Source organism: Chaetomium tenue (genome assembly GCF_020726465.1).
Source record: "Chaetomium tenue strain MPI-SDFR-AT-0079 chromosome Unknown F5144scaffold_4, whole genome shotgun sequence".
NCBI classification, from domain to species: Eukaryota; Fungi; Ascomycota; class Sordariomycetes; order Sordariales; family Chaetomiaceae; genus Chaetomium; species Chaetomium tenue.
In genome coordinates, this window is record NW_027117332.1 from 1008262 (window position 1) to 1029424 (window position 21163).

General features: G+C 56.6%; 8 protein-coding genes across 8 annotated transcripts; 4 read left to right on the forward strand and 4 right to left on the reverse strand.

Moving 5' to 3' along the window:
* Nucleotides 1-184: 184 nt before the first annotated feature.
* On the forward strand, nucleotides 185-2003 carry F5144DRAFT_511197 (uncharacterized protein). The gene has a single exon (XM_066786550.1). The coding sequence runs from the start codon at nucleotides 328-330 to the stop codon at nucleotides 1843-1845; it is 1518 nt and encodes a 505-aa protein (XP_066642689.1). The 5' UTR covers nucleotides 185-327; the 3' UTR covers nucleotides 1846-2003.
* F5144DRAFT_571471 (uncharacterized protein) lies at nucleotides 2004-3415 on the reverse strand. The gene is made up of 7 exons (XM_066788833.1): nucleotides 3061-3415; nucleotides 2921-2999; nucleotides 2854-2857; nucleotides 2509-2791; nucleotides 2392-2416; nucleotides 2254-2335; nucleotides 2004-2202 (listed from the first exon to the last, which is right to left on the reverse strand). The coding sequence occupies exons 1-7, from the start codon at nucleotides 3268-3270 to the stop codon at nucleotides 2115-2117; spliced, it is 771 nt and encodes a 256-aa protein (XP_066642690.1). The 5' UTR covers nucleotides 3271-3415; the 3' UTR covers nucleotides 2004-2114.
* A 127-nt stretch (nucleotides 3416-3542) lies between these two features.
* On the forward strand, nucleotides 3543-6522 carry F5144DRAFT_222909 (mitochondrial distribution and morphology protein-domain-containing protein). Its single transcript, XM_066783151.1, has 2 exons — nucleotides 3543-4576; nucleotides 4629-6522. Exons 1-2 carry the CDS (start codon nucleotides 3724-3726, stop codon nucleotides 6113-6115), a joined length of 2340 nt encoding a protein of 779 aa, XP_066642691.1. The 5' UTR covers nucleotides 3543-3723; the 3' UTR covers nucleotides 6116-6522.
* An 82-nt stretch (nucleotides 6523-6604) lies between these two features.
* Nucleotides 6605-8372, reverse strand: F5144DRAFT_571476 (eukaryotic translation initiation factor 3 subunit J). Its single transcript, XM_066788834.1, has 3 exons — nucleotides 8096-8372; nucleotides 7817-7911; nucleotides 6605-7746 (listed from the first exon to the last, which is right to left on the reverse strand). Exons 1-3 carry the CDS (start codon nucleotides 8118-8120, stop codon nucleotides 7036-7038), a joined length of 831 nt encoding a protein of 276 aa, XP_066642692.1. The 5' UTR covers nucleotides 8121-8372; the 3' UTR covers nucleotides 6605-7035.
* An 824-nt stretch (nucleotides 8373-9196) lies between these two features.
* On the forward strand, nucleotides 9197-13076 carry F5144DRAFT_223278 (uncharacterized protein). Its single transcript, XM_066783152.1, has 4 exons — nucleotides 9197-9690; nucleotides 9768-11596; nucleotides 11650-11918; nucleotides 11970-13076. Exons 1-4 carry the CDS (start codon nucleotides 9506-9508, stop codon nucleotides 12663-12665), a joined length of 2979 nt encoding a protein of 992 aa, XP_066642693.1. The 5' UTR covers nucleotides 9197-9505; the 3' UTR covers nucleotides 12666-13076.
* Nucleotides 13077-13461: 385 nt separating this feature from the next.
* Nucleotides 13462-14724, forward strand: F5144DRAFT_592547 (Ribokinase-like protein; the record flags this gene model as incomplete). Its single annotated transcript, XM_066790372.1, has 4 exons — nucleotides 13462-13489; nucleotides 13565-13646; nucleotides 13773-13847; nucleotides 13938-14724. 4 exons carry the CDS (start codon nucleotides 13462-13464, stop codon nucleotides 14722-14724), a joined length of 972 nt encoding a protein of 323 aa, XP_066642694.1.
* Nucleotides 14725-14873: 149 nt separating this feature from the next.
* F5144DRAFT_612196 (Mss4-like protein) lies at nucleotides 14874-16497 on the reverse strand (the record flags this gene model as incomplete). The annotated part of the gene is made up of 5 exons (XM_066791713.1): nucleotides 15764-16497; nucleotides 15639-15707; nucleotides 15517-15563; nucleotides 15255-15462; nucleotides 14874-15197 (listed from the first exon to the last, which is right to left on the reverse strand). Exons 1-5 carry the CDS (start codon nucleotides 15998-16000, stop codon nucleotides 14874-14876), a joined length of 885 nt encoding a protein of 294 aa, XP_066642695.1. The 5' UTR covers nucleotides 16001-16497.
* A 571-nt stretch (nucleotides 16498-17068) lies between these two features.
* Nucleotides 17069-21006, reverse strand: F5144DRAFT_489575 (C-type lectin protein; the record flags this gene model as incomplete). Its single annotated transcript, XM_066785741.1, has 13 exons — nucleotides 17069-17138; nucleotides 17375-17591; nucleotides 17723-17868; nucleotides 17931-18328; nucleotides 18383-18458; nucleotides 18516-19209; nucleotides 19507-19793; nucleotides 19878-19899; nucleotides 19960-19973; nucleotides 20036-20150; nucleotides 20207-20445; nucleotides 20542-20660; nucleotides 20752-21006. The coding sequence occupies 13 exons, from the start codon at nucleotides 21004-21006 to the stop codon at nucleotides 17069-17071; spliced, it is 2652 nt and encodes an 883-aa protein (XP_066642696.1).
* Between the last annotated feature and the right edge of the window lie 157 nt (nucleotides 21007-21163).

Here is a 21163-nt window from a genome sequence, read left to right on the forward strand (position 1 = left end):
CTCCAGCCGCGCCTGTCCGGTGACTGGATGTCGTCTTGGATGAACAGGTCAACCATAACACGTTCATCTCATCAAGCTGTTTATGTCTAGCCAAATCTGGAAAGTTTCCAAACATTCTTGGCAGTTTGCCCCACCAACAATTGCAGCTTTCGGGAACGACGTGAGATCACGTCAATTTACGCGACCGCACGGCTTCGCGTTTTCGCATTCACCATTCGCTTTCCACGCCCGCCTTTGCGAAGAGAGAGTACCCGAAACAACGACAGAATACAACAAAAAAACCAACTGTAATATCCGCGCTTAATCGGCTGCCCTTAAACCGACAAAATGGCGACCGCAGTGCCAGAAGACGACATGCATGCAGCCCCGAAGAAACGGGCTTTGCCCTTCAAGCGCACCGTCGCGCGGAAACAACGATCGAGCGAAGAGCCAAAGAAACCCGATGAGGACAACGACTTAGATCTGTTCCGGCACTCGAAAGAAGTCTTTCCCGAGGTTCTCCGCGAAGCCAAAGAAGCGGAAGAAGAGAAGGATCAAAGCCAAAGTGATCGGAAGCGCAGGAAGCTCTCGTCGAGCTCATCAAGCGACCCGACGCATTCCCGCAAGCAATCGACGGCCGCCGGGGACGGATCCGACGATGATCTAATAATGGATGTGAAAGGGAAGGGGAAAGAGATAATTCGACCCAGGAGATCGTCCACACCTCCCGTGCCTTCCTCAGCACAATCAATCCTAAGAACACCAAGCTCAAATCGAGCAAGCCCAAAGGCACCCCCCTCGCGGAGAACCAGGTCCCAAAACCAGAGCGGCTCGCCCGCACTCCCCGTCACCATCCCCGACGATTCTGACTCCGACTCCGACGCCAAACCCACCGCGGTCCTCCCCCCACAACAACAACAACAAAACGACCCAACCAACCCCACCACCCCCCACCGCCCAGAAACCGAACCACCCACCGAACTCTCCTCCCCCATCGAAATCCTCCCCAACCCAAACCCCTTCACCTCCCCCTCCCCCCCCAAACCACCAGCCGAAGCCGACGACTTCTCCGAATGGATCACCAAAGCGCGCGCCCTGCAAGCCGCCGACGACCAAAAAGCCGTCGTCAAGATCTTCATCAGCTCGCGCCTCCCCGGCTGCGAGCTGCCCGTCATCGCCCAGCGCCGCCTCAACCAGGGCGTGCAGCTGCTGCTCGACGTGTGGGTCAGCCAGAAGGTCGACGCCCTCGAGGAGCTGCGGGCCCGTGATCCGGTCTTTGCGGCTGCCTCCGCGTCGGCGCCTACGGCGGTGGGGCGGTTTTTTCTGACGTGGAAGGGGAATAAGATCTATGGGCATAGTACCCTCGCGGCGCTGGGGGTGAGGGTTGATGCGCGGGGGGCGTTGCGGGGTGCGCATGGGGATGGGTATGTGCGGGATGGGTTGCATTTGGAGGTGTGGACCGAGGAGGCCTATGCCGAGTACCTGGAGGATCGTGGGAAGGAGTGGGCGTTGAAGTTGGGTGAGGAGGGGGAGGAAGATGGGGAGTATGGGGCGGATGGGAGGGGGGCTGGTGCTGGTGCGGGGAGTGGAGAGGTAGTGGCCGCGGCAACCCCGAAAAAGAAGGGGATTCGCGTCGTGCTCAAGGCCAAGGAGCACGAGGCGCTGAAGCTGACAACCAGGGAGGAGACGGATGTGGAGATGCTGATCGAGGCGTTCCGCACGCAGCGGGATATTGGGCCGGAGTGGTCTGTTGCGATCTATTTTGATGGGGAGAGGTTGGAGGAGGAGGCGCTCGTTTCGGAGATCGATGTCGATCCCGACGACGTGAACCAGATGGAGGTGCATGTGAAGAAGGCGGCGAGTTGAGGAAATGGTATAATGGTGTTGGGGATCTGGGCGGCGATGATTTTACTATAGGACGACGGTCAAGACTATGATACCCGGCGGAGTTTCAAGGGGGAGGAGGGAAGCACGCCAGACTTTTTTCTCGATACTCCACGGACGGCGTTCTTGCAAGCCCCGGTAGTTACTGGGTATGAAGATCTATTTTCATTCATGCATGACAGATAAACCACAAATACGCCCAAACGCCGACCAGCCATTACCCCAATGCTTTTTCCCACATCCTGACCCGACTAAAACCTCTCCTTCATCCGCGAGGCGATTATCCTTAGGCCGTTGTAGACCTTGCCGGACTGGGCACCAAGCACCAACGAGACGATGCTAGGAAGAGTCAGTCAAATCTTAATCTTAGACTGTGGGGAAGAACTGTACCTTTCACGCGCCATCCCAATGTTCTCAAAGGCACCGAGGATATGCACCCTTGATCCGGCAAGCACAATACGTGTTTTCGTCGCTGTGGTCCACCGTTAGCCTCCTTCTCCCTCTCCCCCAAGATCCGCAGCAACTCACCATTCTCAATCGCAAACTTGGTTTTCTGTTCAAACCGTCAGCACATCTCCCATACACAACAACAAAGCCCTCTTCCTCCGAGGGGGCGAATGCGCAGAGCCTAGAAAGCCGACATACCCCGTCCTTGCCTGCAATCCGCCCAATAGCACGGCCCAACGCGTCCTGCCCAAGCGTCTGGCGAACGTCCTTGATGTCGAAGGACTGGATGTAGAGCGAGTCGAGGCGTAGAAGCGCAATCGCATCGTCGATATCAAAGCCCATCGCGAAGGCTGACACAAAGTCGGCGCCCATCTGCAGTGAGTCGTTGGATGTGGTGAACTTGGATGACCGTAGTTCTACGCGCTTCTCCTTGATGTTCATGCGCACTTGGAGCTTGCAGTGGTCGACGAGTGGGGGGTAGCTAGACCGTAGGTTAGGGGGTGGTGTTCGTGGGGGAGGGGTGGAATCGGAGAGGGGGCGTACATCTGCAAGGTGTTAGTGGACTCAACCCAAGGGGGAGGGAAACAGCTTAAGGGAAGGGGACGTGCCTTGGGCCAGTTGCTCTTCAATGCAGACATGCGGTTTGGCGGGATGGGGATCTTTCTTGTCTCGGCACGGCGAACGGGGTCCTGCGGACGGAGAGCAGGGCATCAGTAGAAGTCCTCTCCGTGATTTGTCGACCCAACGTACGATATCCTTCCCTGGCGCAAACCTTGGCCGTCCCTCCTCGTCGACTACCATATCCGCCTCTTCACCAGTTGTCGGCGGCGCAATAGCGTTAGGGTCGACCGTGTTAGCATCTTGCATGTCAACAAGGAGCTCATCCTCCTGCTCGGGCACGGGCACGAGGGCCACTTCGGGGGCGGCCGCTGGCTGAACGAGTGCTGTTGGCGCGGGCATCGTGATGAATGTCGATTAATCAACTTATCGGTACCGGCTAGAGATGGGGCGAAAATGGTTCGGTCAGAAAGAGGGGCTGTCGAGGTTATCGTCGGTCGGGTATGTTCACCGTCTTCAATTTGTTGCTGCGATTTTGATATGGTGGGGTCGAAATTCGTTCAAAAAATGGTGGACCCACTGGCAAAATCCAGTCTTATCCATTGGCTGCACACCCTGGGTTTACAATGCAACCCCTGCAGCCCCGGCTCGGGCGTCATCGCCGACAAGCCTTTCATGCACAGCGCGTTCCAAGGTTTCGTTTCGTTCGCTGCTTGCTCAGCTCCCCTCTATTAGGTACCTAGCTCGGGCCAACCACCCACAACACCCCTCTCGAGACGTGCATCGACGATCGTCCTCGACAATGGCCTGAGGCTTACCTTTGGAGGTCTATGTGCGGCGGCACGTCTTTCAACAATGACCTCTGGGCCAACGACGACCCAGCTGGGCCGTCAGTTTTGGGGCTCGATTCGCAGTTCCGTTACAATCCTCACCGAAAGACTCCCAACACGACGCCCACTCTCAAACCAACCATCTGCGGGGCAGTTCTTATTCAACACAGCACACGGCCAGAACACCCGCTTCTTCCACACTGCCCGACGATTCTTCCAACCCTACCCCGCGCGGGTCTCACCCAAGAATGTCCGAAAGAGCTGCACCTCGGGCGGCCTTCTTCTGCTTGGAATAAGCTCCAGCCCGGCATCCACGAGCACGGTTGTGACAACATGCACCGCAGCGGCAGACTCGGTACTCGTTGGGAGCTCTGGACAGAGGGCGAATCTAAGCTATCTAGCTAAGCAAGCATGGCGTCGGAGTCGGCAAGCCAAAGGCGGACCGGGGCGTGCAGTAGGGTCTGGCACGAGGGCGAGTAGCTCGGGGAATTCGGGGACGAGGGGGGATGGGGAGAAGAGCAAGTTGGTTTCTCCGAAGCAGGAGCCCGAACCACCTCAACAGACACCCGCCGGGCCACCGGCCCCCGGGACCCCCGAGCACGAGTCTTTGGCGGACTCAATGTCCAAATACCTACATCTCCCCAAGATGCCGCATCGGCCAACAAAAGAGGAGCTGCTTTCCGCGGCCAGCGGGTTCCGCGAGCGTTTGAAAGTACGGTTTAAATGGTTCTCAATTAGAAGCATGCGGCCGTGGAATGCAGACGAATGGGGGGCTTTCGTTTCCTGGTTCTTGTTTGGGCACCTTGTGTGGATTTTGGTTGGAACCACGACCTTTTTCTCTCTCATTATTCTCACCATCAACACCGTATTTGCTCAGGGTAAGTGTCTTTGGTTCATTGACTCCAAAGGATATGGCTGACGGGATATCAGAAACTCTTGCCAAGTGGATCGGCGACTACCTTACCCAATCAGCCGGTCTCACTGTCGTGTTCGAATCGGCCATCGTGCCGAAATGGAAAGACAACGTCATCACTTTCCGTAATGTTTTTGTCTCTCGGCGGCCGGGTCAGGGGAAATCGACTGTGAAAAAGGGTTCTTCCAACGCTGCCGCGGAAGCGGCCGCCGCAAGGAAGGCAGGCTTGGACACAGCCGTTGAGGAAGAAGACGACGGCAATTACACACAATTCGACGTGACGATAGACACGGTCAACGTCACTTTATCGTTCATCAAGTGGTGGAACGGCAAGGGCCTGCTGAAAGACGTCGAGGTCAAGGGCGTCCGAGGCGTGGTGGACCGGACATCGGTTCAGTGGAATGCTGAGGCCGTGGACCCGCTCACGTATCGGCACGAGCACAACCCAGGAGATTTCGAGCTGGACCATTTCAGGATGGAAGATTTGTTGGTCACAATTCACCAACCCAACGGATTCCGTCCGTTTTCCGTCTCCATCTTCTCCTGCGAGCTCCCTCAACTGAGAAAGCAGTGGCTCTTCTACGACTTTCTCTCTGCGTCACACATGTCGGGTTCGTACGACGGGTCGCTATTCACTATTCACCCTCGCCAAATACACGGCATATCCTCTGCTAAGGAACGGCGCCAGGACGAATTCGGCGATTCATCCGTTTGGAAGAAATTCTCTCGGTTGCGCATAGATGGGCTCAAGATTGACCACCTGAACCGTGGCGTCGAGGGGCCGTTTGGCTGGATCTACGAAGGCAACGTGGACATCGTCGCCGATGTCATGTTCCCAACCGATCCCGCAGATGGCATCGGCAAAGTCGTGGCTGAGTTCTATGATAAGATGGAAGAAGCTGTGACAAGCAACCGCTACATCCAAATACTCGACCACACCAACGTCCGCAGTCGCAAACCCCAACCAAACACCATTGATAATTACGCATCGGGCGTCTCAGTCAGCAACGACATCAACGCCATGCATTATTCCTCCCCTCTCGAGGAGGCCATCTCCACCACCGTCCCCACCCCGCCCCCATCACACATAGAAGAAGCAGAACAACAACAACAACAAGAAGAAGAAGACACCCCCTCCTACCTCGTCATGGACATGCGCATCCACCTCAACGACGTGCGCGCCGCGGTGCCGCTCTTCAACAACCCGCACATCAGCTACGTCAACCAGGCGCTCGTGCGGCCCATCGTCGCCTACATCAACGCCAAGCGCACCTACATCCCCATCACCTGCCGCATTGTCAAGCGCCTGCAGGACTTTGACGGCGCCTGGACCGTCTGGGACTGCGGCCTCATGGACGACACCAGCGCCGAGGTTTACTCGGCCTTTGCCCAGGACGTTGTGGATCAGCAGAGTCGGGTGCGGCGCTTCAAGCGCGTGGGGTTGTGGACCGTGAGTTTGGTCGTGCATGCGTTGTTGGCGGGCGTGGCGGGGGATTTGATGTAGACGGTTTTTGGCGGAGGAGGGGCGTTCTTTTCTCTCAACTCTGCGGCGTTTTGGATGTGATGTGTACGAAATCAGGGAGGGGATTATGAAAACAAAATAGGGGGGCTGGCGGACTCGTTTACTTGGTTGCATGGGAAGGCGCAAGAACGGCGTTGTGGCTTTGTATGACGGTATATGACTAGGTGGTTTAGGGAGGCAAAGTGACGGCCAGGGCGTATCGTTGCTGGATGACAGCGCAGTGTGGGCGGCAGTTCCAATACCCTAGGGTCATTGAGATACGTGATTGATATTGCCACTACCTATCTTGGGGTATTACTTCTCACCCATATCTACAAATCGTCCACTCCAAACTTGAATCGTGAGGGCTTAAAGCTCAGCCAGCCATAGAGAATCACATTACAATGGCGTTCTCACTTTAAGACTTGGATTTGACCATGACTTGCAAAAAGATGAAGTAACCAGATGAAGAAAAATGTCACAGCGCCGTTGTTCGGGCCAAAGCAATAATGTTATTCGCTAGTGGAGCTATACTCTACACACTGTCTTCAATTTATCTAACCACCAACTACCACTCCTACATCGATCAACGCTACGCTTGGCGGGTCTACGAATTATCTCCAGGTAGCCCCCCTCCCCGCCACAACAACCCCTTGCAAAGACAACATTATGCCTCAGCCGTGACTCGACAGGCTTTAAGCGAGGTCCCGTGTCGGTCCCGCGCAGGGCTTGCCTGTAGGTGTTATTGTTGCCGCTGATCGTGGTACTGCCGGCGAGGCTATCACCTGTTCTCCTCTGTTTTGAAGAGGATCACGTGGGCCAGCCGGCAAATTAACGGGTCATGGCGCTAGGCTTTCACATGAAATCGTCGCTGGTGACAAATGTTAGACTCGAGGGTTGAGGAGCAAGAGCGTCAAAACCACTTACTCGCCAAAGCCAGCGTCATCATCGTCGTATGCGGCCGTGTCTGCCATTCCGCCACCACGGCTCACGCCGGCAAGAGAAGTCTTAGTCTTAGCGGCCTTCGATTTCTTGCCGCCCTTATCGGCAGCCTTCTCTTCCTTCATCTTCTCGTTGCCGAGAGCAGTCAGGGTACTGGCGATCTTCTTAATTTGGTCGCTCGGCAGGTCCTTGGCGAGTTGCTTGGTGAACTCCTGCAGGAAGAGGGTGTAGTGTGCCTTCTTGGAGCTGCCGGACAGGATGGGGCCCAGGACGCTGCGCAGCTGCTCAAACTGCAGCTTTGTCCCGGGCTTGAAGAGCGGGAGCGCAGAGAGGTCGACCGTCTTGCTGGGATCGCTCGCGTCGATCGGGACGGCGCTCCCGGCTGTCGTAGCCTTGCGCCCGCTGCTGATGCCGATGCTACCAAAGAGATCTTCGGCGTGGCGCAGATCGGATTCCTTCTCCGTGCGGCGGAGGCGCTCGCGCGCCTGTGCCTCGGTTTCCTCCTCGCTGTCCTCGTCATCGGCCTCTGCCCTGGCCTGGGCACGTTCTGCCTGGCGCTCCGCTATCCGCTGGGACTTGCTCTTCTTATTGGCAACTGCTTCTGCTTCCGCCTTTGCCTTGGCTTCAGCGGCCTTCTTTGCCTTCTCGCGCTCCACCTCGGAGTCTTCGGCAGCATCCCAGGATTCTAGAACCTATGATCGTGGCAGGTTAGCCCGGGGATCTTCGTGTTGTTATCGGGCGTCCACGGAATGCAAGACGTACATCGCTATCCTCAGCTTCCTCGTCGTCGAACTTGCGGCGTGCGGCGCCAACAACCGGGGAGTTCGGGGCTGAGCTAGACTCCTCCTCCTCTTCCTCTACAAGGACTACATGTTAGCATGGTTGCTTTCTAGAATTCAGAGCTAGGCTCGTCGTATTGGTTTCGGATGTTGTTGGCGAGGCACATGTGAAAGCATCCATCCCGCCAAAAGCAGACCCCCCCCGCCTCGAAATTGTGGCCTTCCAAAAAATCGCGGGGTAGAGGAACAAATCGCGACTTACCCCACTGTTTGCGTGGACCGGGCATGACTGCAGGTATTTTATCGGAATTTGATGGATTGGTGATTTGGCGTCGTAGCGCGAGGGCTTCGGTATGAAAAATGCGCGGTTAGGTAGGTAGAGAATGCGGTGGAAAGTTGTTGATTGGGTTCAAGGTTGGGCAGCCGACAAAAAGTTATTTGCGTGTGCCACCCTCGGGTTGCCCCTCCGTCTGTGCTTGTGACGGCGGGGTCCACAAGCAGGACCCGAAACCACTGAACGGGCAGCCTAGATGGACTCGGTTGACCCTTACACAGTATATATTTGTGAGGACGAGGGGGGTAAGATAACCAAGTATTTATTTTGCAGCCTTTCTCAGACCAACAAGCTGGTCACATACCATGCCATACATCGCTTTTACAGCCCTTAAGCGTTTCCTTTCCTTTCCTGTTTGGCTTGGGGTTTTTTTCCCACATTTTTTTGACGGAGTGCAAAGTGTTGGTTAGGTGGAAGGTACGAAGTTACAAAGAGCTGGACTTCGATGATGGTCGACGCACTTCTGAAGGTCGCGACGGCAACGAACGACGTTACATCACTATTTGGTCTCCAATTGTTCGTGCCTGAGCTCCTCCTTTCATCGCCGCAAATCGTGCCTCATCCTGCTTCAGCCACAGCTCTGATCGAGATGATAACAGTACGAAACCAAGATCCTCGCAGTTTGGGCGCGGTGATGTTGTTATCTGTTAGTGTTCGCCAAGGCCTTAGATCACAAGAGTTCGCCCGAGTCCGCCTTGTGGTCCTTCTCCGTTCCTGGGCGCCCTCTCATTGATTCAAAATCGGCGCCCGGGCCACATCAAGCTGACAAGGCAGAATCCTATTGCCGGAAACGGAAAGGAGGTGAGTAGCCCTGCGATGCGGCAGTGGCTGCCATCTGTCAGCCAGCCATCCAGCCATCGCACCCCCGCGCCGTTCGCTGCCTGGTGCGGTTCGTTCCTGCACCCCAATGCCTGCTGCAGCTTTGCGGTGGACGGCAAGTCGGAGAGAGTAGCTAGAGGCAGCCAATCGCCGAGCGCCATTGCCCACAGCACCTGCCGTCTTTCAGACCACCCCCAAGTCCTACCAAGTCCTAAGCACGCGCGCCATAGCGTCTGGATTTCGGGTTTTGGTGAGAAGAGCACCCATAGGACCTCGGTGACGATCCCGCAAACTCCTCACGCCTCGTTGTCACCACGCAATCCGCACAATCAGAAATATAGAAAAAATGGGTGGCGGATGAGCTTGCTGCCTTTCCGTTGGATTTCGTGCACATTACCCATTCATTCATTCTTCGCCTTTTTTCTCCCTTGAGCGTTGCCCCTCTTTCCTGGCCCTATTGGTTGTTGCAGTTGGGGTCCGTTCGATTTGCGCCGGCCTGAGGTCAACACCATCAGTCAGATGGATAACAAAAAACGTTTCCCCTCCCTCCTGGAGGACCGCTCGATTTGGCCCGACATGGCCGTCCGAAATGGCGGCCGGTCGGGGTCTCAAAATGGAGATGAAAACACAAGCACATGCCCGACGCTGTCCAACTCGGATCTCCATCTCGAACCTAGCCAAGACCACGATGCCTTGTCTTGCGTGTACGTATCTAGATCGCTGTCGTTATTATTGTTACTGTCTCAAGCCGAATAAATGTTGGGCCTGACCATGTATACAGAACCAAAGAAACATCCCAAGAAGACTGTGCCAGGCACAGATTCATCGTCTGGGCGGCGGTGAAACGAAACTCGTCCACACGCATGACTCCCCAGGAACGGCTGGAATGCCCGCTGCTGAGATGTACGCAGCGGTTCCTGGACCACGAGTCGATGCTCAAGCACTTAGCAAAGTGCAGGTATCTTGCCTCGGGAGAGTATTGGTGTTACGATCACATGAGGTTAGAACGCTTCGACGACCTCAAATGCAAGAGGTGTTTGGGCCATCCATCGAAGAGGAGGAAGATGTTGTCACTGGCAAAAACCTTCTTCCACTCGCTTGGACATAAGGGCAAGAGGGGACCTGGCGCCGCTTTCATCGACGACGAAGCTTTGCGACAGCCGCCACCGAGCTACGACTCGCTCAACATCCCCACCACCGATGCCAACGCGAGCGAGCTGCCATCGACCGAGATTCTCGAAATCGATTCCTTCGAAGTGTCTATCCTCGACCCCACTCCGCCAGCTCCCCTTCTTGAGCCCACTCCAGCACCAGCTCCCGGCGATGGCATTGACCCTCAGGCGCTCCTCATGCCCACGGTTCCGGCCCTCCCCGAGCTCGACTCGACCGAGACTTTCACTCAATGGCAACCTGGGTCGGGATTTACGCCATCGCCATACCCGATCCCGGGCTACCCCTTCCCACCCGCGACGATGGGCACCCCTTCCGCTTTCGACGCGCAACTTTTTGCTACCCCGCATGATTCCGATCTTCTCAGGGGCGCAACCTTCAAGTCTGCACTGCAGTTGACCACCGGCGGTCTCGCCAACCGTCGCCAAGTCCCTCGGCCAGCCCCTAGACCGGTCCCTACGGCCTCGCGCAGCAGCATGGGCCTCTCGCCCAGCTCGTCGGTCAGGTCGACAGCCAGTACCGACTCTAACACGAGCGCGGTGAGCTACGGCAGCTCGATGATCTCTTCAACCTCTGATTGGAGTGGAGTCTGGTCAATAGCCTCCGGCCTGGATACGAGCATGACTTCCCCGATTGAGGGCGCCGTGGCCGACGAATTGTTTGCGGATGTGTTGAACGGCGACCACAACGAGGCCTGCCCCGGCTCCCTGCATGATTTCTTCTCGGAGCTCCCGGCTGATCTACCCATGGCCAATAACGTCTGCGACATGGCGTCGGATCCGCTTCTTGGGTTTCAACCCATGGCAACCTCCGACTTGGCTCCTGCACCGGGAATCGCACCGGTTGAGGCCGCTGTTCAGCCCATTGAGATGGGTGAGTCAGAGGTTGAACAGACGGACGCATGCTTCTCAGAGACGAAGTCGCTAGTGAGCTCGGCGTGGGACGCTCTACAAGAGCACATCCTATCGTCTATGGTGAAACTCCAAGGCCACAGGGGCAACTACATTGCCAACCAGCTCAGCTCCATGTCGATCGAGACAGTGGCGGCAACGGGCCTACGGGCTTTGCAATCGCTCATCGACGGTCAGCAGCCGTCGTCAGCCAGCGAAGCTCTGTGCTTGATCCACCTCGTCTACGCATTTTCGTTGGTGCTCCATGGGAAGGAGGCCGCCGACCGCGCCAACAGCCTCTTTCTACAATCTTTGGTTTATGTCAATGGGCTACCGTCAAACGACAGAAAGCTTTACCATCAAATCGTTTTAAACATATGGCAACCGCCAAACTTCAACCCAGCCGAGGCCAGCCGTCATCTTCCCGCGGCGTTAGGTAATACGTTGGGGCTCTCGCTTGATCCCAAGGGGAAGTCGCCAGAGGGTTCCATCAAGGGGCTGGGGCGGCTAAACGACGCAGTACTTGCTGTATCGCGTGATTTCCTTGATGGTATGTTGTTCTACCCGACAAAGGTATTATGGAACGCGGCTAACCGCGCACAGAACTTGAGATCAGTCTCCTGGACCAAGACCCTCCCCCGATTAATCCTCAAGGGCCCGACGTGCATATCGCGCACCTAAAGGACGTAAACCCAACCGGTTTGATGGAAGGGACATTGGTTTCAAGGGCAACAGATGTCCTCAAGATGCTTGGCCAACGATTCAACGATGCTAGTCTGAGGACGATGCTCGTGGAAATCTACCAAAGGCTCTGCACCTGCTGCATCTGCAGCATCCGACGTTTTGAGGTTGAATTACTTCGAGCTGGCAAGGTGAGTTATACGAATCGATACTTTGGTTGCTTCGCTAACAATGAGACGCAGACTTGCCTGCCTACCGGGAAGTTCTTGGGCGATTTTGTTCCGAACGTCAGAGAGTTGTGCGACCGAATCTACGAACAACACGACGTGGGACCCTCGCGGCGCGACGTCTATCACGGTTATGGTGTCAAGTTGATCGAGAGCCTCGTATTGGAGTTCGGCCGGTCAAGCAACAAACCGAGGACACCACCGCCCGACGACATCGAGATGTTTTTGAACGACGTCTCCGAGGCAGGCGATACACCGACGCATCCACAATCGGCTGTTTTCCCGGGGCTCAACGACTTTGATTCGAAACCAATACAGCTCCCCACGCCGACGGCAAGCCCCGGCGACAGCCCAGCGAGAAACTCGGCAGGGAGCCCGGCGGAGCAGGCGCAGCAGCCACCAACCGAAACACCAGAGCAGCAACAGGTGGGACAAAAGGTGAACGCGGATTCGTGCTGCGACATCTGCGGGTACCGTCCCAAGGGCGACCCGCAGTGGTTCAAGGGCAGCATGGCCAAGCACATTAAACTGCAGCACAGCAAGGCGCCGCCCAAGATCTACAAGTGCCCGTATCCTGGATGCGCCAGCCAGTACAAGAACCGGCCGGACAACCTGCGGCAGCACCAGATCGAGAAGAACCACTGGGTGCAGGGGGACGAAAGCACGTCCAGGAGGCCTAACAAGAGGAAGAAGGTGGCGGAAGAAGATTAGATGTGATTTTTAAGGTGTTGGCAGGGGACTTGGGGGTTAGGGGTTGGGGGTAAGGGAGGCTTTTGTTTTTGGATTGGAGCGTATTCCTTTCTTGGCTTGTATAACTCATGATACCACTTTGCATAGCGATGGATTTCGCATGCCTGGGAACCGGTTTGGTCGAACGGATAAATATAGGATGGGCGGGTCCTGGATAATAAGGGCGACTTGGTAGGGTCAAGTCTAACACTCAGTGTGTTGGAGAACTAGGAGTGATGAACCCAGAGGGTTCTAAAACTATTTGGATATAAAGTCTGGGGGAGCCCTTGTGGACGGGTACCCTCGGCATCACTAGCACGGCTCACGGTGGTCAGCTGAGCTCGTATGTACTTGTATTTCTCACCCAATCGTTGGTTAACGAGAGTAAATAAATACTCGTATCATACGATTCTACTCAAACATTAAACCATCCCCTTTTCCTTTCATTAACTGGCATTTACTTTGGGGTACGACTACTCCTGAAGAGCAGCGACCACAGGCGTACCGCTCAGGTACAGTCCATACATCCACTAATATATGTACCTATATACCCCACTCACCTCGGGCCGCAAGTTCAACTCAACATCACCCCACCACTCAAGCATCTCATCTCATCTCATCTTCATCTCACACACATCAAGTTGTGATTTCACCACCACCAACCCCTTAAATCACCGATAAACAAAAACACCAACCCAACCAAAATCCAAGGAACCCCAAGCCAACAACCGCCAAAATGACCTCCATCCCGCAAATCACCGTCCTCGGCTCCCTCAACATGGACCTCGTCGCCTACGTCCCGCACCGTATGTGATATCAGTTTCCCTCGCACTGGCACTCTCTAGACCTTTGCTAACGAGGGGTATGTATTATTATCACAGACCCCCTGCCGGGCGAGACCCTTACGGCGGACGAGTTCGCGACGTCCCCTGGTGGGAAGGGGGCGAATCAGGCGGTGGCGTGGTATGTTTGGATCCTTCTTTTTCTTTGTTGCTTGGGAGGGGTGGGGGATGTATGTTTGTGAGGGTGGGAGTGGTGATGGTGATGGTTTGGCGTGGCAGGGGTGCTGACGTTGTTTGTGGGATATAGTGCGAAGCTCTCGCGGGCGAGGCCTACGCCGGGTGTTGAGGGGGGGGAGACGGCGAGGGTGGCTATGGTTGGGTGGTAAGTCGTTGTCTTGTTTTCTTCCCCCTTTCCACGCCGCCATCACCATCACCCCCCACCCACACCACCCACCCAACTAACCCACCCCAGCGTCGGCGCCGACGGCCACGGCACGCAACTCCAAGCCAGCCTCACCAGCTACGGCGTCTCCGTGTCCGGCGTCTCCGCGCGGCAGGGCCTCAAAACCGGCGTCGCGCTCATCATCGTCGACAAGCCCACGGGCGAGAACCGCATCGTGCTGTCCCCCGGCGCCAACCACGCGCTGCAGCCCGCCGACGTGCAATCCCTCGACCTGCTGCGCACCCCGACCAGCCCCAACTCCAGCCCCACCAACCACCGCCTGCCCGACCTCCTCATCATGCAGCTCGAGATCCCCTTCGCCACCGTGCTCGCCGCCCTCGCCGCCGCGCGCGCCCAGCGTGTTCCGGTGCTGCTCAACCCCGCGCCGGCGCGTCCGCTGCCGGCGGAGGCGTATCTAGGGCTGGCGCATCTGGTGGTGAACGAGACGGAGGCGGCGATCTTGGGGGATGTGGAGGAGCGGGTGCTGGATGAGGTGGAGGGGCTGGAGGCGGTGGCGACGGGGTTTGTGGAGAGTGGCGTGGAGAATGTGATTATTACGTTGGGGGGCAGGGGGGTGTATTATAGGGCGAGGGATGGGAGGAGCGGGTTGGTGCCCGCGGAGAGGGCGGTTGTGGTGGATACGACGGCGGCGGGGGATACGTTTGTGGGGAGGTATGCGCTGGATGTGGTGGCGGGAGGGAAGGGGGAGGGGTTTGATATTGAGGCGGCGGTGAGGAGGGCGAATAAGGCGGCGGCGAAGACGGTGGAGAAGGCGGGTGCGCAGGATTCGATTCCGTGGAGGGATGAGTTGGAGTGAGGCGGGTGGTGGTGGTGGGGGTTATGAGGTGGTTGAGGGTCAGGCACGGGGTGTAAATACTGTATTTAAGGGGGCATCCAGGCTTTATTCGCTTTGCTACACTGCCATCTCTATTCTGGCCGAATGACCAAGCTACATCTCGCCCTATTCTAAGGATACACATACGGGGGATCCTGCTTAGACCATCCGTCTCCGCGGCCCGGCTCGAGAGATTTCACGTTGAGTCCGTTGATCAGGCGGAGGTTGAGGGGTTGTGTGTTGATGTGGTTGGTCCGGAACTGCTGGTACATCTCCGGCAGCGCGGCGATTTCTTCCGCGGTCAGGTCCGGGTTGACCTCCGAGCCAATGTACACGCCACAGGTCTTGCAGAACAGCTTGCGCCAGATGTTGTTGCCGAATTTGTAGTACGATAGGTTGTCGCGGCCCTGGATGGCCAGCTGGTTTGACTGGGGGTAGATCCAGACAAAACCGCCCTATTGGGAGGGTTGGTTAGTCTACGGCCTAAAAGCAGTGAAAAGGGGGGCGCATACCGTTCGGCAGTAGCTGCAGTTGCACTCCATGAGGCGGCCGTCGTAGGTGCCGTCCCCGAGGGAGCCCTTGACCCTCACTGACGTGGTCACGGCGCCGCAATGGCAGCTCCCGTGGTAGGTCTTGCCGTCCTCGAAGCCAGCTGGGGCGGGCTCGTCACCCGAGAAAGGGGGCGCGGCATACGGCGTGCCGTATGTATCGCCCTTTGACCTAAGCCAGCTTGTGTCAATAGCAGTCGACAAGGGGTGAGGGGGGGATACCTACGTCTTGACCTCGAGGCTCCAGAGGTCGAGCTTCTGAATCGTCCGCGCCTATTCCCACACCTTCTGTTAAACACCCACACACAAACACACCCCCTACCCCCCAGACAGACAGACAAAACTCACATTAATCCCCACCCCCGCCGGAAACATCCCACTCTTCGCCAGAACCGTCGTCCCACAGTTCCCACAAAACTAAACCCACACGTCAGTCAACCGTCAACCCGGAGACAGCCAGCCAGCCAACGAACCTGATGATCCAACGCCCCCGACGCAAAACTATACCCGACCAACTTCCCTTCATCCTTAACCACCACCACCGGCTTCTTGGGCACCAGCCACAGGTAGCCGCGCTTGTAGCAGATGCTGCAGTTGCAGTCGCCGGCGGAGGTGATCTCGGGGACCTCGACCTCGTAGACGAAGGCGCCGCAGTGGCAGTTGCCGCGGTAGGTTTGGAGGGGGGGTGAGGCGGGGGTGGGGGTCGTCATTGTGGGCTTTGAGAAGATGGTGGGTTGTGAGATATGAGAGGGGTGGTGAGGGGAGGTTGGGGTTGGTGATGATGAGGGGGGAGGCGTCGGAGGAGGGGTATGGGAGATGGATATATATGGGGGAGATATTCGGAGGTAGGGAATATTACTTGTATCCCACAGTCAAATACGAGAGGGGCGCTGACTTGGGGAAAGGGAGAACATCATATCTCGAGGATGCAGCTTCGCTAACCTACACCCACACTAGTATTCGGATCTAAGCGGCTCCTAACTGGAGGATTCCCGGCGCCAGGATCCAAAGTCCTACTCGGTCAGCCTCTTTCGTCCGGCAACCCCGCAGCGTAGGACACGTCATGTTCCGTTGGACGCGCCGGGAACAAACGTGTTGGGATTCTAAACCCAAATGGGGAAACGAGGTCGCGGGTTCACGTGAGGCTGACTGATTTGTTGGGGACGAGTTACTTGGTTCTGCATAGGCGTATCAGCCAGGATCAAGGTGTTGTTTCAAGCTTATCCCGGCCGACGACAAAGTCCCCGACAGTCCGAGCGGAGCCGACCATCCCCGACGGTCAAGCATGGCCTTCTTTCCCTCCAATCGCTAAAGTTGTCGGGATGCATATGAATGCCGTCTTACTGAGGGCCATCTCGATTACCAGCTCGCTTCCGTTTACGAAATACGATTGTATGTGTCCCGCTCTGTGGTCCCTGACACCAGTTTGAACGGGGTATCACGTTCCAAAAACTACTCAGGTCAATCGTCACACCCCTAACCTAACGGAGTACGCTGTTCAAGTGAACAGACTTCCCTCAAAATCTCCGTTCATTATCAATTCTTCGCCCTGATACTTCCAAGTAGTGAAGGAGTGTAGGTCAACGACTAATCCGTAGCGGAGTAAAAAAAGACTGAGCTCTCTCGATACAACACAACGAAAAGGAGAAAAGAAAGAAGCCAACGCTGTTATTTAACTGGCTCTCATCCAAACTGTGTCGCTAGAGCCAACCAAAACGATACTCAACTGCGCTTCAGAGAACGAATGTAGTACTAAACACTTTTCCTACACGAAACCCTCACTCAACATCCCGCACGAGCCTTGCACCAACCCAGGCGTAGGGGTAGTTGCGCTGGTACCAGTTGACACTGTGAGGCTAGTGTTAGTAGATCGGTCTTGTCTTTTGGCTTTAATAGAAGAGTTCAAGACGAGGCAGATGAGAGAAAAGGCGATCGAGAGGTGAGGTAGAGATAGAATAGAATGTAGGTGAGAGGAAGGGAGGTTAAGGGTAGTATCCATATATGACGAGAGGGGAGAGAGAAAAGGAAAGATAGAAAGGGACCAAACCACCAGATAGCAAAACAGAAACTCAAAAAAGACTCACAAAGTGCGCCTCCCCGCAATCCTCGGATGCGTCGCCCACGACCCGCCCAGCACAATATTGTGCTTGTCGTCAAAAAAGTCGGCCGTGTACCCAGGGTACAACGGCATGGGCTCGAATCCCTCCCACTTCCGCAACGCGCTGCTGGTCCACTCCCACACGCCGCCCATGCCGGCCTGGCCCGCCAGTTGGTTACCGCGGGAGGTGACGGTGGTAGGGTCTTTTTTGGGTGTTAGTTTATTTTCTATGTAGGGACAAGAAAGGGGGGTGAGAAGTGCTGCGGGAAGTAGGGCGATGATAGATCTTCAGGTTTGCAATAACGAGGCAAGGGGAAAAGGGGGTTTCACATACGCCAGTGGCGGAAGCCGATATTCGTGCCATCCAAGTCGACAAATGGCGGTTCTTGGACGCTGGCTTCGGCTTCGGCTTCAGCAGCGCTGCTGACGCCGGGCGGGGTGGCCGGGGGCGAGATCTCGATGCCGTTATTACAGAGATGACTTTCCACCGTCAGCGCCACTTCTTTTCCTAAAACTAACCCACAAGACAAGCCACGACTCACCTGTTCACGGCCGGGACCGTCTTTCCAAGCTGGTTCTCGGCCTGCTTCTTCTTGAGGGCCTCGGCGTAGGTGTAGACGCTGCGGGCTTCCTCAAAGGTCGGGATGCGGCCGCCCATCCACGCGGCGCAACCGGCCAGCTCGTCGTAGGACGCAAACACGGGCCAGTCGAGGGCGTGCTTCAGGGGCACGAGCCCGTAGACGGTGCGGACGGCCTTGCCGTTGAGGAAGGACTCGGGGAGGGCGATGTTAGCACCACCAGCCGCGCCGTTAGTGCCGCCGTTAGCATGGCCGTTAGTCTCGGTGCCGTTAGCTGCTTTCTCCTCCGCCGACGCGCTGAGGTCTTGAGCCCACGAGGCCGGGACCTTGGCGATGTGAGAGCTGTACATGTATTGCGCATACTGATAAAGTCAGCCATCAATACTACGGACCTCAGTGCCTTCAGAAATACCTACCTCCTCGTTGCTGATAGGCCTGCCCTGCGCCTGGAAGGCATTGACTTTGGCCTGTCTCACGGGCTTCTCATTGTCCCTAGCCACCATCATCAGCAACAAACGCCATCAAATGGTCTAGCTAGAAACAACTCACCAGCCATAGGTAACATCAACGTCAGTCCCATCCTCCGGATCATTCAACCCAATGATGATCTGCTGCTCAGGAACATCAAACCACTCATTCGGAACCCTTTCCGCGCGGGCCTTGGCAGCGAGCTTCTCAAAGTCCGGCACAGGAACAGACGGGGGCGGGTGAGTCTTATTACTCTGGAGCATCATGTATAGCAGGGTCTCGAGGTGCATGGCCTCATGCTCGAAACCGACCCAAACGGCGCGGCCGACATGGCGGGGGATGGCGGCGATGCCGTCGGCGTAGAGTGCCTGGAGGCGGGCGCGCACACGGCCCTGGTAGGCGCGGATCTCGTCGACGGGCGGCCACTCGTCCGGGACCTCGGAGTGGGCGTGGCACAGCTCCGGGTTGTCGACGTCCGGGTCAATGCCGCGCTCGAAGATGGTGTAGTACTGGGCCGGGTCGGTGGGCGGCGTGTTGGTGGTCTTGCTGAGCTGGATGTCGAGAAAGGTGGGGATGTGGCCGAGATAAAAGATGCATGCGTTGCGGAGCTTGATAGGCTTCCCGAGGAACTCCTCGGGAGGCAGCATGTCACGGGTGACAACGTCCCAAGCAGCCCACAGGCCCTCCCAATCCTCGAGGGACGGGAGTGCGGTGCGGGCGTAGACAGAGGGGATAAGGCTGAATGCCATTTTCGGTTTGGCGAGCATATGAAGGCCTCCAGGGCGCGATCACGTCAGTTGAAATGGTTCCCAAACGGTTCAGATAAGGGGTCCCGAGAGGTAGGGTTCCCCCCGGAGGGGGCCGCAGTACCGACCCCGCAGCCCGGCAGCCACCAATAAGCCATTGACGACAACGCCGCCATGGTTCACTTATAAGCCGGGTCGTGTGACCGGCCCCGTGCGACCAAAAGGCGTGGGGTGCGTCTCAGAAAAGTGATGTGGCTGGCTCAAAAGGGAGATGCCGCAGGTGAAACCCCTTTTTTAGAGGGTAATGAAAAAAACAAGGTACTCACCGTATTCCTTGCGGTGCCTCCATTGGGCAATTTCTGTCATACCGGAAAGCTTCCAGAGCTCTTCCGATTCTGCAGCCGAGTACTTGAGGCTCTGTTCGACCTGGATCCGCTCGTGGGGTTGGACCCGCTCGCCCATGACGGTCGTGTCACGCACCGGGGCATAGAAGGCCTGGTGGCGGCCGCCCTCGGCGTCGTACACATACTCGCCAATGACGCGCCAGTCTTTCTCGACGAAGGCCGTCTCCCCGAGAACCCTGTTGGCATGACGGAGACCATTCAGAATAAATCTGGATTCGTCAGCACCCGGTCACATGAACCCATCATCTACTAGCATGTTAAATGCTGCAGGGGGTTTGAAGTGGTTGGCATACTGATGGGTAACGCCCTCCTTGTCTTCAATGTGTTGAAACGGTTAGAGTCAGTACGCGCAAATCACAGCCCATGAATACATACCATTATACGCGTGGCTAACTCCCCGTTAGTGTCCCGACGTTTCTAGAGCAGCCGGGCGTTCATCAACACTACTTACTACACCCTAGCTGGGTCATCACAAGCATCCATGCCAAGGAGCATGGTGTCGCCGGGGCCAAGGACATCGGAAAAGCCCTTGAGAAAGGCGGCGGCATCGCCCCGGTCAAAGTTGCCTGCAAGAGTCGTGTCAGGCGGGCAGGGGGCCTCGGTCACACGGCGACCAACTCACCAACGCTGGATCCGAGGCTCATAATGCACTTTTGGCGCGAGGCAATGGCCGGGTTCTTGAGCCAGACTTGACCGTCATCATAGGTCCCGAGCAGTCCGTGGGCGCGGACGTGCTTGTAGGAGGGTAGCTGGGCAAGGGTACGCTCGAGTTCCTGCTGGGAGAGGTCCAATGCGTAGTAGTCGATATTCTTGGCTGCGTCTTCGAGTGCCTGCAGAAGCAGGTTCACTTTCCGGAGGTTGCTGGACAGGGAGGTTAGTTGATCACGGTCACGGCCACTTTAACGACTACCATGCGGGTGCCGCATCCGGGGTGTGTTGGCATGTTATGTCACTGACCCGCTGCCGAGCTCAATGATCATGGCCCCTGACGGGATACCCTTGGCAATGTCGACGGCATCCGACGTGAGCACCTCGATCTCGTCATTGGTCAGGTAGTACTCGTCCAGGTAGGTGATCTAGTGTAGGGGTTTTTTGAGTTAGCGTGGGGTGAACACGCCACCCCTTGAGAAGCCGGGACCCAAAGGGGGGGCTCAAGGAACGCCTCACTTTCTCAAACAACTGCAGGCCCCTCTCATCGTAGAGTAGGAGGGTGGGGAGCTTCCTAGGGCCATCCTCCTTGTGAAACGAGGACAGCACCTCGGCCTTGAGGTTGAGCTCGACCGCGGCACGGCGGATGTCAATGATGTCGAGCTTTGGATGGACAGCGGTGTGAAGATCTGACATCCCCTGCTTCTCCTTGATGGCCCCCAGGCGGGGCATGGCGCCCTGTGGCGTCACGGTGGCTTCTTGAACGACAGGCATGTTTTGTCTCTCGTGGGACTGGCTGTTGAGAGCTAGGTAGGATCTGAGGGCTTGAACAAACTGGAATGGCGAATGCTATACTATATAGCTAATTGTTTTGGATGTAGGACTCAAGTACCGATGGAGCAACTTGGAAGACAAAGATGGGGCGATGGGA